The sequence below is a fragment of the Anopheles coluzzii genome, chromosome 2 (assembly GCF_943734685.1).
Source record: "Anopheles coluzzii chromosome 2, AcolN3, whole genome shotgun sequence".
Classification (NCBI taxonomy): domain Eukaryota; kingdom Metazoa; phylum Arthropoda; class Insecta; order Diptera; family Culicidae; genus Anopheles; species Anopheles coluzzii.
Genome location: NC_064670.1, coordinates 51,602,840 through 51,616,239, shown reverse-complemented (window position 1 = coordinate 51,616,239; position 13,400 = coordinate 51,602,840). Strand labels below are relative to the sequence as shown.

General features: G+C 45.8%; 5 protein-coding genes across 5 annotated transcripts; 3 read left to right on the top strand and 2 right to left on the bottom strand.

The window, feature by feature from the left end:
* Positions 1–1,282: 1,282 nt before the first annotated feature.
* Positions 1,283–3,989, bottom strand: LOC120952789 (uncharacterized). The gene is made up of 4 exons (XM_040372298.2): positions 3,781–3,989; positions 2,558–3,710; positions 2,093–2,468; positions 1,283–2,014 (listed from the first exon to the last, which is right to left on the bottom strand). Exons 1-4 carry the CDS (start codon positions 3,927–3,929, stop codon positions 1,857–1,859), a joined length of 1,836 nt encoding a protein of 611 aa, XP_040228232.2. The 5' UTR covers positions 3,930–3,989; the 3' UTR covers positions 1,283–1,856.
* A 483-nt stretch (positions 3,990–4,472) lies between these two features.
* On the top strand, positions 4,473–7,748 carry LOC120951064 (GPALPP motifs-containing protein 1). Its single transcript, XM_040369574.2, has 3 exons — positions 4,473–4,609; positions 6,135–7,343; positions 7,423–7,748. Exons 2-3 carry the CDS (start codon positions 6,135–6,137, stop codon positions 7,579–7,581), a joined length of 1,368 nt encoding a protein of 455 aa, XP_040225508.2. The 5' UTR covers positions 4,473–4,609; the 3' UTR covers positions 7,582–7,748.
* Positions 4,623–6,032, top strand: LOC120951066 (phosphatidate cytidylyltransferase, mitochondrial). The gene has a single exon (XM_040369575.2). The coding sequence runs from the start codon at positions 4,915–4,917 to the stop codon at positions 5,920–5,922; it is 1,008 nt and encodes a 335-aa protein (XP_040225509.2). The 5' UTR covers positions 4,623–4,914; the 3' UTR covers positions 5,923–6,032.
* Positions 7,749–7,958: 210 nt separating the features above from the next.
* Positions 7,959–9,244, top strand: LOC120952046 (cyclin-C). Its single transcript, XM_040371139.2, has 2 exons — positions 7,959–8,676; positions 8,795–9,244. The coding sequence occupies exons 1-2, from the start codon at positions 8,089–8,091 to the stop codon at positions 9,005–9,007; spliced, it is 801 nt and encodes a 266-aa protein (XP_040227073.1). The 5' UTR covers positions 7,959–8,088; the 3' UTR covers positions 9,008–9,244.
* Positions 9,245–9,360: 116 nt separating this feature from the next.
* LOC120951230 (serine/threonine-protein kinase polo) lies at positions 9,361–13,193 on the bottom strand. The gene is made up of 6 exons (XM_040369813.2): positions 12,301–13,193; positions 11,871–12,095; positions 11,127–11,757; positions 10,708–11,035; positions 10,387–10,633; positions 9,361–10,307 (listed from the first exon to the last, which is right to left on the bottom strand). The coding sequence occupies exons 1-6, from the start codon at positions 12,403–12,405 to the stop codon at positions 10,116–10,118; spliced, it is 1,728 nt and encodes a 575-aa protein (XP_040225747.1). The 5' UTR covers positions 12,406–13,193; the 3' UTR covers positions 9,361–10,115.
* Positions 13,194–13,400: the final 207 nt, after the last annotated feature.

The window sequence follows — 13,400 nt, the reverse complement described above, 5'->3', positions numbered from 1 at the left end:
GATTCAGCGGATGCTGACAAACCACCTCGAGACCTCCGGTGAACTATCGGACGCCCAATATGGGTTCCATAAAGGGATGCCATCCAACGGGTGATAGATAACGGCAAGGTCGCGCTGGACAAAAAACGGCAAGGTCGCGCTGGAGAAAAAACGGCTAGGTTGCGCTGGACAAAAAACGGCAAGGTCGCGCTGATCAAGGTCGGGGCTTGAGGACCGGAAGCTCCACTACGATGAAGGAGTAGAGTCGAGGACAGTTTCTGCTGGTGTTCCTAAGGTTTCGGTTCTAGGACCAAGATTGTGGAACGTCATATATGACGAACTACTCCTAAGGACTACGAACAGACATCATCGGCATTGCTGACGACGTAGCTTTAAATTTTTTGGGAAGGACCACGGACCAGGTCAGCGCCTTGGCGACGACTAACCTGGGGTAGATCGAGCGGTGGATGCAAGGAGTTGTTTTAGAACTCGCCCACCAAAAGACCGGCTTCATGATCTTTTGCATGTCCCGCAGCTCTAGCTTCCCGACACTATAGCAAGCGGGACAAGGTATCCTGGATGGCTCAACTAACTACCCGAGTGGGAGAACGTCGTGGAAGACGTGGAACACGTGATGTTCTCCTGTCCACGATTCGACCGGATATGGAATGAGATGCAGCGGCAGTGATGTTCCCGAGTTCCGATTAGTGATGGGTAATCCGGAGCGGAGTCATGGATCAACTCTGACTCCGGTGCGCAAAATATGACTCCGACTCCGAATCATAACCGGATTTGACTCCGGATCAGTCCGGAACAATCTGGATGAGTTTGGAGGAGTCCGGATCAGTCCGGATGAATTCGGCTGAGTCGGAACGAGTTCGGTAGAGTCCGGGCGAGTAGTTTAGGTTGTAATTGCTAATTCCCAAAATGACTGTCCATTGTCGTTTATACAATTCTTGATGAGTTCATTGACTTTCCAATAAGGCATCGAGTATGTACGATACAGTATAACAATTTTCTTTCTTCTAATAATAATATCCTTTTCCGTCAGATTTAAAAACCTTTTTCCTTTTAGCGCATGCTTCCCGAAAACTCAATCAAAAATAATTAGCCTTACTGTTTTTGCACCACCAACTGAAACTACTCGGCCAGACTCCGAATTGATCAGTACTGATGTGGATTGATCCGGACTCGAAGTCGATGAGTCTGAAGTTTTTCCCGAGCACATTTGTTTGTTGTACTTGTTTTGACCTACAAAAACATGCCAGCATCATTCGTTGCCCTGCTAGCGAAAGATGAACACGTTAAGGGACAATTAAGTTTCATCAGTTAGTTTTTAATACCAATCACAAAAATAATACACCATACATCTGATATCCGTTATTAATGAACCAATATACCTCTTTCTTAACAGTTCAGTAGAGTGAGACGGTCATATCGTTTACGTGGCTCAGACATGTGTAGCCTTATACATAACAGGCACTAGTAAATTCATACGGATTGTTGTAGAGATGGTAGTCATAAATGATAATGTAATTTTGGTTTTTTAACAGTTCGCCGACTTCATGTAAAGTGGAATGTAATTTAATTACATATTATAATAAAGAAAATTCCCAATTGAACCATACTCTGAACCTAGCGCAAACTTTCGTTATTTCTCACGAGCTTAGCAAAATTCTCTTTCTTTAGTATCTATGTTCTAAATATTGGCGATTTTAGGATCGCTAACCTTTTCGATAAATTCTAAATTATGGCCGTATATCACTCATACGTTTCCGTTCGTTTCGTAATCAAAATAATTCACGAATAAAAGTCAAAAAGATTAATGAAATACACAGACGTTCACTACAGTAGGAGGGAAATAATACATATGCTCATCATAAAGCATACAAACTTCCCTTTTCGTAAGACACGACATTGAGGTGGATAATATCATCCTCAATTGTTTGATAGACATTGGCTCTAATAGTTACTCCTGGCAACTGCTCTACTTTGTTCTCATCTCCGTGTATGGCCTGCAGCAGGAACCCCGGATCTGGAACGTTAAAATATTTCATTTGCATTAGAAAAAGTGATAGTCCCTTAAACACATTAAAAATTCATCATGACTTACTTTCCACAATGCTTTCGACTGCAAACAGATGTCGTGTCAATCCGGGAGGATACCGACGAACTGGTGCATCTTTTATCTCGTCCGTGAAAGCGGGCAAGTCTAGCAAATAGAACTGCACCGGTTTGCCGTACTTGAAATTAACTGGTGCCGCACGATGCCAGATGTCCTTCACTTTAACAAGACAAACCTCTTGCTTCTGTGGATTGTATGGATTTGGGTCGATCTGTCCGTACGTCTGACAATCCTTCGTTGTTTTTTCGTACGCAGCTTGATTTGATTTGTTGATCACTGAGATCTTATTCTCGTTGAACGCATGCAAAGCATAAGATACTACCAATTCGACTCCCTTGCTTACGGAAATGTTGGTATCAATCATCTGAAAAAGCATATAAAATATACATATTAAATTTACAGCAAAAATAAATGGAACCTAGATAGAAGCAAGTAAATAAATTAACATATCACCTCAGAATAGTAGACAGGCTTGTAAGTGTTAGGGTTGGTGGCTACCAGCTTGAGCGCGCTGTTCGGCTGTCGTAGCTGCGCGACTAATTTTGTCTTCAAATTTAACGAACTCTCTGGTTGTTGCAACGCCAAAAGCTTCTCGCTCAGTACGTATTGCTGAATCGAATGGCGCATATCTACCATTCTGATGTGCGTGCTCGGCATGTCGATCACCGTGGTCAGCACAAACTCGTGTAGATCGACTATCGTCTCGAGATATTCATTTACGCGCGGCGTAAACGACTTTACGTTATCGATCCAAACCGGATGTGTCACTACTACAGCATACTTGAGCTTTTCGTCCGGAATTTCTTTCAGCTTCTTCCACTCGATCTTCATCGAGTTCCCAAAATCAGGAAAGAACACTTCAGCAATGCCATTCTGCACGGATTTCACCACCGATCGGTAATAGTCGTCTTCGAATGGTGCGAACACTATTTCTTCTATGACTGGAGGCGCAGAAAGACAATCCGTGACGTGCATAGCGCAATCTAGTGAACGTGAGATCAGCATTTCAAAACTGTTTGGTTCGCCATTCGGGCCCAAACCGGAATCGTAAATGTAGAGCATATCCTTTCCAACGTACGAAATCTTAACGTGTCTTCCTGGCGCCGGGAAAGGACCCCGCTGCAATGGTTTTGGAGTGCGTGGCGGTTCGATTTTTGGAACAATTTTTCCTTTCACAACAGATATTTCCCCTGATTGAAGCGCATTTAGCACTTGCAATGGGGTTTTCAATGGTTTCGGTGCTGGGTTTTCGTTATTACCGACTGCTTCTGCTGGCTGGCTTGGTTTCGGCGCTTGCAATGGGGCTTTAATGGCATTTATCGCTGGTTTTTCACGATTGGAGACAGCCCCTGCCGGAATATTATCTTTTACTGTTTCCACATCCAGCGCCGTTTTCTTCGCTGCCACGCCATTGGTAACGGGTCCGTTATTATCCTTGCGTGTCTGTAGATCCGGTAACATTTTCGTCATTGCCACACCGTTAGTTACGGGTTTAGGGATTTTTACCAGATTCGGCGCCGCACTCAATGTCTTCGCATTTGTCGAAAGTGCATTTTGCGTTAGCAGTGACGAGTTTTCCCGCAGCGGTGTTGCCATAACCAAGCGGCTGCAAAAATAAGCAAAAACGAAGGCAGTTATAACAAAAGCATTGTTCCAATGTTCCAAGAAATACTTACGGAATGCACAAATCTTTGTGCAACGGCCAGTGACTCATCTGGCACGATACACCGCAGTAATATGTTCCACACGTAAAACATTGGAAATTTGCATCTTCAACATTGCAAGCGCCACACCCAGCGAGAGCAAACATTTGCTTGGAAGCCATTTTGCGAGACGCCTTTCCAAAACACTGACACGCGCGTATGTTCTCCTCGAGTACTGAGAATTGAATAACGAAAGCTATTGTGATTGTCCACTTGCCGTTGACAAGATTTTGTATGAAACCATTTTGACAGACGATTAAGGGTGTTGCTTTAGGAACCATTCGTATCGATACCAATTTGGAAAACTATTATTTTATTTTAGTACGCTCGATTTGTATTTTTAAATGTGTTAATAGTCAAAGAATATTGCAATCTTTTCGCATTTTGAAACAATTAATAACAACAATTGACAATATTTTTTTATATATTAGCTTATGGATATTGTAACTTTTTATCTTTAATAATAAAAGATATTAATAATTGTACACAAAAACTGAGCCTAAATTACAGCTTAATTGTTTTCAGTATTGTTTCTTAAGCTAGAAATGTTAAATAAATATGAAATTGTTTACAAAATGTACGATAGCTGTGCTGACAGAGCAACGTTTGGCAGCCCGGCCGAAGCCGTGGCATTTTAGAGAGCTTTTTCATCGGGTATAGCAACAGAACGTCACAACAAACTTCTGTTTTGAATGCTGGACGTAAAATTCTGTATCATCTTTTTAATCTGCACGCCAAATTATCAAACACTGAGTTATTACGCCCAGCTGGTTCGAAGTGCCACCAGTAAATACAGTGAAATGTAAGTACCAATCCACGCCAGCATGAGTATGTAAGCAAATCACCACCGTCGCCCGATTGGCTGTGAACCAAAATACATGCCTTTTGTGGGTCTTCGGAAGATTTTGACATTTGTGGGTTTATGACCGCGTTACGGCTTGTCGGCAATCGATAACTAAGTGCTGGATTACGCGCGGAATGTGTTAAGTAATAACAAAAAGTGTCGATACAACGAACGCAGAGCGCTAAAATGTTCTGTTAGTGTAGGGGAATGCAAAAGTGTACAGTGCGGGCAAACGTTCACCGATCTACCAGCACACCCAAACAATGCTCTCCCGAGGCAACACCGCACCGATGTTCTTCCGGTTGCTGTCCAAGTTTCCGCAAGGCTTTTCCTTCTGCTTTGCGTACGGATCCGGCGTAAAGCAGCAGCTGGGCTACGAATCCGTTCGCTCGAAGCGCAACATGATCGATCTCATATACGTGGTAGACAATGCACACCGCTGGCACACGGCAAATCTGGACCAAAACTTTGAGCACTATTCCAGCATGCGCCTGCTCGGCGGAGGGCTGATCGCCAAGTACCAGGAATCGTTCGGTGCTCGGGTGTACTTCAACACGCTCGTGCAAATTCCCGAGGAAGACGTGATCATCAAGTACGGCGTCGTGTCTACGAAGGATCTGCTGGAAGACCTGACGGATTGGCGCTGTCTGTATCTGGCCGGACGGCTGCACAAGCCGGTCGAGATCATACGGAACGCATCCAGCTCGAAAATTCAGAACGCAATGGAGCAAAACCTTCGCTCGGCGGTGCATGCTGCGTTGCTGCTGCTTCCGGAGAAGTTTACCGAGTTTGAGCTGTATCGGGCAATTTCAAACCTCAGCTACAGTGGCGACTTTCGGATGATTTTTGGCGAGAACAAGGACAAGGTCAATAATATTGTGCGGCCTCAGCTGGAGAACTTTCGCAACCTGTATTCAGCCACGTTCGAGGAGTTCCGTGGCTGCCTGGAGCTACCGATCGCTGGGAGCGACAACCAAATCTGCACACAGGACCTTGCGGAACCCACGATTCTAGCTCACCTGAACGGGCTGCCCAAGTGGCCCATACGTTTGATCGTCGAGCGGCAGACAAGCGGGCGCTACAGACAGGACACGGAAGACATACTAATAGGCGTGTCGCGTGCCACAAACTACCAGTCCATTGTGGCTTCGTGTCTCCGTTCGATTGTTTGGTCGAGTAGCGTTTGGCAATCGATTAAAAACATACCCACGGCCGGGTTTGTCAAATCCGTACGCTACAGTTGGGCCAAGGCGTTGAAAACATTTAGCTAGTAGGGCTAGTACGCGACGGGTTCAGTTTCAGGGATTTAACACTAGTCTAAATGAACTCAATAAAGATTTCAGATCATGTGTTATCAAACTATCTAGTTCACAAAAATGCATACTATTTCTTTGTTTTTATTGCTTAGATAAAATTGTTTTTTTTTTTTTTGTGTATAGTGAAATATAAATCTATATTAAACAAACATTTCCTTTCGTTGTAGATGTCTGACTCAGACACGACTGATTCGGACTGTGGTGTGCGGTATAAGACGACTACTACAAGACACAAACATTCAAGCACGGCACCTTCATCTTCGAGGAACCACTCAGAACGCTCATCGTATCGTGAAGATCACCACAGCAGCTCGTCACGATACTCTGATCGACGCCGGTATCGAAGAAGCCGAAGCAAAAGCCCCGATCGTAGCCGTCGTCGTCGAAGATCGCGTTCTACCGACTCCTCGTCACGGGCTCGATCCAAAAATTATGACGTCAAACGTTCGTCAAAACACGACGATTCGCCACGAAAAGAAGCTGTTCGTGAGAAAAAAGGGGAAATGCTTGATATTTCCGTGTCTTCCGTGTCGTCACAAGATGAACAATCAGAACAGCAGCATGGCACCGAGAACAATACATCTACCGAGTGTTTTGGGCCAGCCCTGCCACCCAGCACATTGACTAAAACATCCAATATGGAGCACGAAGCACCGGACGCCACCCGCAACCCGGATGATATGATTGGACCGGCGTTACCACCACATTTACTAAATCGTCAAGTAAACCATACTGATGAGCCCGCGGTAACGGAACTTCGGCGCATAGGGCCTACATTACCGCCAGGATACAACTGCCCGAAAGCGTCTGACAATGAGCACGTATCATCTGAATCGGAGCTCTCACCATTTTCCGAACCTGAGGAGGAGGAGGAAGAGGATGCAGAGGAAATTGAGGACACTATTGGTCCGTTACCCGGCACATCCGGCTCACGAGCCAATGTAGAGTTGGAGCAACGTGCATTAGAGCTAAAGATTCGGCAGATGGAAGAGGCAGCAGCATTTGCTAACGGGAGTGGATCGTCCACCATGCCGAAAGCCCGCGAAGACTGGATGCTGGAGTTGCCGGATATTCGCAAGATTAGCGATATGGGGCTAGGCGCGAGGCAGTTCCGTACACGTGAAAAGCTCGAAATTGGCGATCGCACTGTTTGGACGGACACGCCGGCCGATCGGGAGCGGAAAAAGAAGGCCAGCGGTTCGGAGCGATCGTCCAAGCAAGTCGATGCTGAGACGGAGCGGGAACGGGAGCGTGAGCGATCGCTGATCGCCAAACGGGACAAGGAGCAGGAAAAGATGGTAAAACAGCATAAGAAGAAACACAAACGAGACAAAACATTGCTGGAGATACATCAAACTAAAATCAAGAAGGAAAAGGTACAATTGTTTGCATATTTTCTCTTCAAGTTTCTAATAACGTTTAATTTATTATTATTATTATTTTTTTTTTTTGCAGAAAGCATCTGGTGATAGTTCCGAGCCAACAAGAAGACCGTTCGATAGGAACCTAGATCTGCATGCCAATCGCTTTGACGATGCACAAAAGAAAGCAATCATGAAGAAAGCTCAGCTGCTTAATTCACGATTTTCCAGCGGCAGCTCGAAATATTTATAAACATTTCTCATCCAGATGAACCATTTCCGGCATTTCGTGGACGAATAGTGATAGTGTTATAAATTGTGTACGGCGGTGCATATTTTATACGTTTTACATTAACAAACATTAAAAACCATTTTTATGTTTAATAAATATAAAGTAAGGATGTCTGACTTTTAAAAATATGAAAACCTCTTAAGCATTTTGCTTTTCGTAAATTGTGACCATTTGATAGGCTATACTACACCAATTGTACAATCATTAACTATAAAACGACAGGATTCGTAATTTCAAACGACTTTAACGTCGTTTGAAATCTGCCATGCCTTCGACAATACGAACCGGTTGGCTTTTACCGGTTCAACCGGTAAAATCAGAAAACGGTACCTGTCAAACCAGCTGTTTACAAACAGCCATTTTTGTTGGTAGAGCAAATTTCTCGATCCTCGTATGAAATTTTACACCCTATCGCTGCAATTACCGTGAATCTTTTGCTATAGTGTTCAGCTGCAGCATTCAACGAAGATGGCAGGAAACTTCTGGCAAAGCTCACACCATCAGCAGTGGATTCTGGACAAGCAGGATCTGATCCGGGAGCGTCAGCACGACCTGAAAACGCTCTCCGAAGAAGAGTACCAGAAGCTCTTCATGTTCTTTGCCAACATCATACAGGTGCTGGGAGAGCAGTTGAAGCTGCGCCAGCAGGTCATTGCTACGGCCACCGTTTACTTCAAGCGGTTCTACGCGCGCAACTCACTGAAGTGCATCGATCCGCTGCTGCTGGCGCCGACATGCATACTGCTCTCGTCCAAGGTGGAAGAGTTCGGTGTGATATCGAACTCGCGACTCATCACCACGTGCCAGACGGTGATCAAGAATAAGTTCAGCTACGCCTACCAGCAGGAGTTCCCGTACCGCACCAACCACATCCTGGAGTGTGAATTCTACCTGCTCGAAAATTTGGACTGCTGTTTGATTGTGTACCAACCGTACCGCCCGCTGCTGCAGCTCATGCAGGACATTGGCCAGGAGGAACAGTTGCTCACTCTTACCTGGCGGCTCATCAATGACTCCCTACGCACGGACGTGAGTCTTTTGTATCCCCCGTATCAGGTAAGAAACTCACGATTCTGTTTGTTCAGTTCTTCCAACACACATCACGCACTGGTACTGTTGTAACGTGTATCTCGTTTTTTTTTTTTCTATTTTCCCTTCGGTTACCTGCGGCCAGATCGCTATCGGTTGTCTGCAGATAGCGTGTGTCATTCTACAGAAAGAGCTGAAATCCTGGTTTGCCGAGCTAAACGTCGACATGGACAAGGTGCAGGAGATCGCACGCGCAATCGTTAATCTGTTCGAGCTGTGGAAAGGATACGATGAAAAGAAGGAGATCCAGGCGTTGTTGGAAAAAATGCCCAAACCGAAGCCGCATCCTCAGCGGTGATTTGGTGTCGACCCTAGCAGCGATCTCGTACGGACTGGCCTGGACTGAATGCCAGTCAATCGCGTTCACCTTTCCATACTAAATAATCACGCACGCCCGCTCGATAGAGGTAACAGAACTGATTCCGTACATCGTACCGGTAGCTTGTAATGAAACTTGTGATTCCGAGACTTCTATGGGGGAAACACATCCTTGTATCACCTTGAACGAATAATAATTTATTCTACTTACGTAAAAGAGTTTTTCGTTTCTTTCTTCATCGCCCTTCCGCCAGAAGACTACTGCCCAGGAGTGCATCCGAAACATGTTGTGCTGTCCATAAAGAATTCGTTTCGTTTTAAAACAAAGCAGCGTTCACAAGGCACGAGGCAGTTTTCTGTATTTCATGTATTCGACAGACTTCAACACAATAAGAAACATCCCGTAAGCAAAGTGTAGTTCCGCCTATTGTCTGTAGGCCGCACGATTGTTGTTGATTGAGACGGTGTTGTATTTCGCTATATGTAACAGTAAATTTAATTTACACTAATACTTGGAGGATCGTTCGGTGCTGTAATCGTACTTTTCCCTGTTCCCTGCTACCGAGAGCACATGATACGACCGACAGCACTCGCCGGCAGTAAACACAATTAAAACGTATCAAAACGGATTACTATTTCTATATATTCTCTGTTCAGCTGAATAGCGAATACGCACAATACAAAAAGATGGAACGCGTCGTAACTTCCTGTTTAGAAAACAACGGTGAGTGAATTGGCAGTTTACGGTAAACGGACAAAAAAGCATAGCGTATAGCGAAATAAAATCCAAAAAGTAACAGATAATGAAGCTACCAAAGAGTAACGAAACGATTGCTTCACATCCTACCAAATAAATTCCTCCGGAATGTTCCGTTTATCCGATGAGTGCAGATCATTGTTGTTAGTAGTTTTATCGATAAAAAAGACCTTGTGGATCCTGGTCAAACCACCAAGAAAGAACCTCCTCATCATTATCCTGTGCTGCACCACTTTTGTGCCTTATGAAAACAAAACGGATACTATATAAAAATACGCCCCAATTTTAACCTTATACGCGCCTCCGAGCTGTTCGTGTGCTTGGGGACGCTTTAGGATAGTTTTTCGAGCAGTTTCTTTATCTTCTCGTGAGCATATCGTATCTTGGTGTACAAATCATGCGAACAGCCATGCTCTATTATCGTCTGGAAACGGTACGTGCGGAAGTTTTTGTTGTTGTCCATCAACGTTACGGCACGCATCAGCGGGCAGAGGATTATTTTTTGATGATCGGAGAAATTAAGCTGAAAATAATCAACGGTTGAGGTAAAAATTAAGCATAGTCCACCTAACAAATGATCCGGCTCCGCCATTCGCACTTACCTGAACAGTGCCGTTGGTTAGGTGCATTACGACCGCGCACATCGTGCGGAACCAGGTATGCATATGAGGTATACGGGAGATTTGATCGCTTTCAACGTTCATTACACCAGCGCCAGCCTTTACCAGATGCTCCATCATGTAGCGCTTGAAGTAGGTCAGCAGCTTCATCTTTTTCTCCAAATACGGCGGGAAGCTGTTCACGTCCCAGTACGATTCTTGGCCCTCCTTGTCAATGAAGTGCACGTTGCTGCAGAAAGTAAACGTTGAAAATGCAGTGTGTTTGGCGAAAACCTATGTCCTATGACAATCGACAATACTTACTGTCCGTTGGCAAGCATAATCAGTTTGGTGGTGTCGTTGAACATAACACCCATTCCCTCATCGCTGAGCTGATACCCAAACCCATACTTGTCACTGTAGTCGACCCATTTCGACACCCAGAACAGTGGCTGGACGGCCGGGTCCGTATTTTCGTCATCCAGATTACTTGCTAGCCGTGCTGGTTTGGCCAGGAACAGCTTCGTTAGTTCCCGGTGCAACGTTTCGATATCCGCCCGGTACGTATCGTTGTGGCGCGAAATCATACCGCTGGCAGTGATTGGATCGTGTAGATTGTTCTTCAAGAATGACGATTCGAACCGCGTTTCATCTGAGAATATCAAACGTATAAAACAACGCATTTAGATGTATCTCTACCACAGCTCCATATGTCATCCCCCACCGAGGATATATAGCATTACCTCCGGCGCCGTTCATTTCCGATAGCGGCTTCCTGTTCATACGCTCCGCCTGCTCCAGCTGATCAGCTCGCGGTGCCATCGTAAGGCAGGAGATTGGCAACGAGTTCGGAATGTGACTGCCGGACAGAAACTCAAACTCAAACAGCTTGTGAATGCGGGGCCGCTTCATCGGATCCGACTGCAGCATGGCGCAGATCATTTCGGCCGCTGTGTTGCGAAGCGTGGGAGGCAGCCGGTAGTCACACTTCCGGATCCGATTGTACGTATCCTTCAGGCTCTTCGTCTCGAACGGTGGCTGACCGACCAGCAGCGTGTACATTACGCAGCCAATCGACCAAATGTCCACCTCGTAGCTGTGCCCCTTTTTGTTCAGTATTTCCGGCGCAATGTAGTTCGGCGTGCCGCAGAGCGTCTTCTTCCGCTCACCGTCGAACTCTATCTTGGTCGCTAGCCCAAAGTCACCAATCTTGACGTGCAGCTCATCATTCAGAAACAGATTGCCGAGCTTCAAGTCCCGATGGATGATGTGCTTGTCGTGCAGATATTTCACACCGGTCATTACCTGATGCATGTAGTACCGGCACTCGTAGTCTGTGATGATCTTTCGACGCTTGTGCAGCTCCATCATGGACTAAAGCGGTAGGGAAGGGACGGGAAGGCGGGGGGAACAAAAGGACAAAACATTAACGTTGCACCAACCATGAACCATAGAAGTACACCAAGTGCCGGAATCGGCGCACCTACCCGCTTCTTGCACAGCTCAAGGACGATGTAAATGTTGAGCGGATCATCGAAGAAGCTGTGGAAGCCGACGATGTTTTTGTGGTTCAACGAACGATGAATCGTGATTTCCTGCGTCATTTTCTCCTTCTGGTTGTGCTTCATCATCAGCTTCTTTGAGACAATCTTCCCGGCAAATACCTCGTTCGTGGCCACGTCCACTATCTCGTAGCACTTGGCGAACCCACCCTACCATCGACGAGGAGATAGCAAAAAGGAAAGAACCCCATTTTTGTAAACAACACACTCGTAAACCGGGATGCTTCCCGCAAGTAAATTAGAGGTTATATTACGGGCGGGCTCCCGCCGGAGGCCCTTCGTCGAGGAAGATGAAGGACCGCACGGTGGAAGAATCGCACGAAGCCGCATAGGAAATCGACTGACGGAAACTTACCTTGCCGAAGAACCGCATCCGGCGGTACGTCCGCTTGGTGCCGGCATCGTACAATTTTTCCGGAATGTCGACCGCTTTCTCATCAGGCTTGGCGACACTACTCATGTTGGTGGCTGTAGACACAAGCTGATGTGTTCTTTCGGGCCGGAAAACAGTAGCTCCCTACAAAATGACTGCGCGCGTTACGCCAACCGAAGGTAACCGAAGACGTACACCAAGTAAACAGTGGATAGATCGATGGGCTTTTACGCTGTTGGTCATTCGATTTTACTTCGCACCATCAACTACAATGACTCCTGCCCCTGATGCTTGCTGCACGAAGAACTCGTTAACGCTCTTTTTGCGATCCTCTTCGCAGTCGTGTTCTTCGTTCGTTCTTTTCGATCCTTTCCTGGGCCCGTTTTTGGACACACCAATACACACGCACGTGCTGTCGCGCTTGCCGTGAATGTTAACGCTATACGAAACGGGGGCAACCATGCAGGAATCCGATATGCTTAAAATCGATGCTTTCTATGATCACTCGATTTGCACACGCGAAATTATATGTTGCTTCCAGAGCAGCCAAGGGGGCAACAATGTGCTTCCACACAACAGGACGCCTTCAGTGCGCGCACACACACAACAGCGAGACAAACAACAAGTTCGCGCCCGGTCCAGACGTTGACACAGCCGTTACTATTCGAATGGTGGCAGCCAAATTGGCAAACGGTCTCTGCTCGACAACTCTCCTCTCATCTGGCGGTTCGAGCGGTGAACACGGTGAAACCAGCAGTGGCGTGTGGACAATCACGGCATTAACTATTAACTTGCTAAAAGAGTAATTAATCGGTTCCTCCTTTTTTATATCAACTTAGTTACACCTCAAGAAAACAGTTGAGGTCAGTTAGAGCTATCGAATTTAAATGCCCGCTCAGGAAATGTTTAATATGAAGTGGTCAAAATTCGTTTTGTCCCAAACGCACCAGAAGCCCAAGTGTGCGGCCAAAGTGAGAAAGATCCACTCGAGTGAGAAGATATCACTGTAGGAAGTGAGTAAATGAGCGGACCAGTGAGAATTATGCTTGCTTCTTATTTAAATTATTGTTGATATTTGTTTG

What these genes read in the sequence shown, in the direction of transcription:
- LOC120952789 (XM_040372298.2), bottom strand. Translation starts at nt 3,929, where the DNA reads ATGGCTTCCAAGCAAATGTTTGCTCTCGCTGGGTGTGGCGCTTGCAAT. An exon ending in CACAAAGATTTGTGCATTCC is followed by an intron (nt 3,711 to 3,780) that starts GTAAGTATTTCT and finishes TTATTTTTGCAG; the next exon opens with CCGCTTGGTTATGGCAACAC. An exon ending in AGTCGAAAGCATTGTGGAAA is followed by an intron (nt 2,015 to 2,092) that starts GTAAGTCATGAT and finishes TTAACGTTCCAG; the next exon opens with ATCCGGGGTTCCTGCTGCAG.
- LOC120951066 (XM_040369575.2), top strand. Translation starts at nt 4,915, where the DNA reads ATGCTCTCCCGAGGCAACACCGCACCGATGTTCTTCCGGTTGCTGTCC.
- LOC120951064 (XM_040369574.2), top strand. Translation starts at nt 6,135, where the DNA reads ATGTCTGACTCAGACACGACTGATTCGGACTGTGGTGTGCGGTATAAG. An exon ending in CTAAAATCAAGAAGGAAAAG is followed by an intron (nt 7,344 to 7,422) that starts GTACAATTGTTT and finishes TTTTTTTTGCAG; the next exon opens with AAAGCATCTGGTGATAGTTC.
- LOC120952046 (XM_040371139.2), top strand. Translation starts at nt 8,089, where the DNA reads ATGGCAGGAAACTTCTGGCAAAGCTCACACCATCAGCAGTGGATTCTG. An exon ending in TTTTGTATCCCCCGTATCAG is followed by an intron (nt 8,677 to 8,794) that starts GTAAGAAACTCA and finishes ACCTGCGGCCAG; the next exon opens with ATCGCTATCGGTTGTCTGCA.
- LOC120951230 (XM_040369813.2), bottom strand. Translation starts at nt 12,405, where the DNA reads ATGAGTAGTGTCGCCAAGCCTGATGAGAAAGCGGTCGACATTCCGGAA. An exon ending in TTGAGCTGTGCAAGAAGCGG is followed by an intron (nt 11,758 to 11,870) that starts GTAGGTGCGCCG and finishes CTACCGCTTTAG; the next exon opens with TCCATGATGGAGCTGCACAA. An exon ending in TAACCAACGGCACTGTTCAG is followed by an intron (nt 10,308 to 10,386) that starts GTAAGTGCGAAT and finishes GATTATTTTCAG; the next exon opens with CTTAATTTCTCCGATCATCA.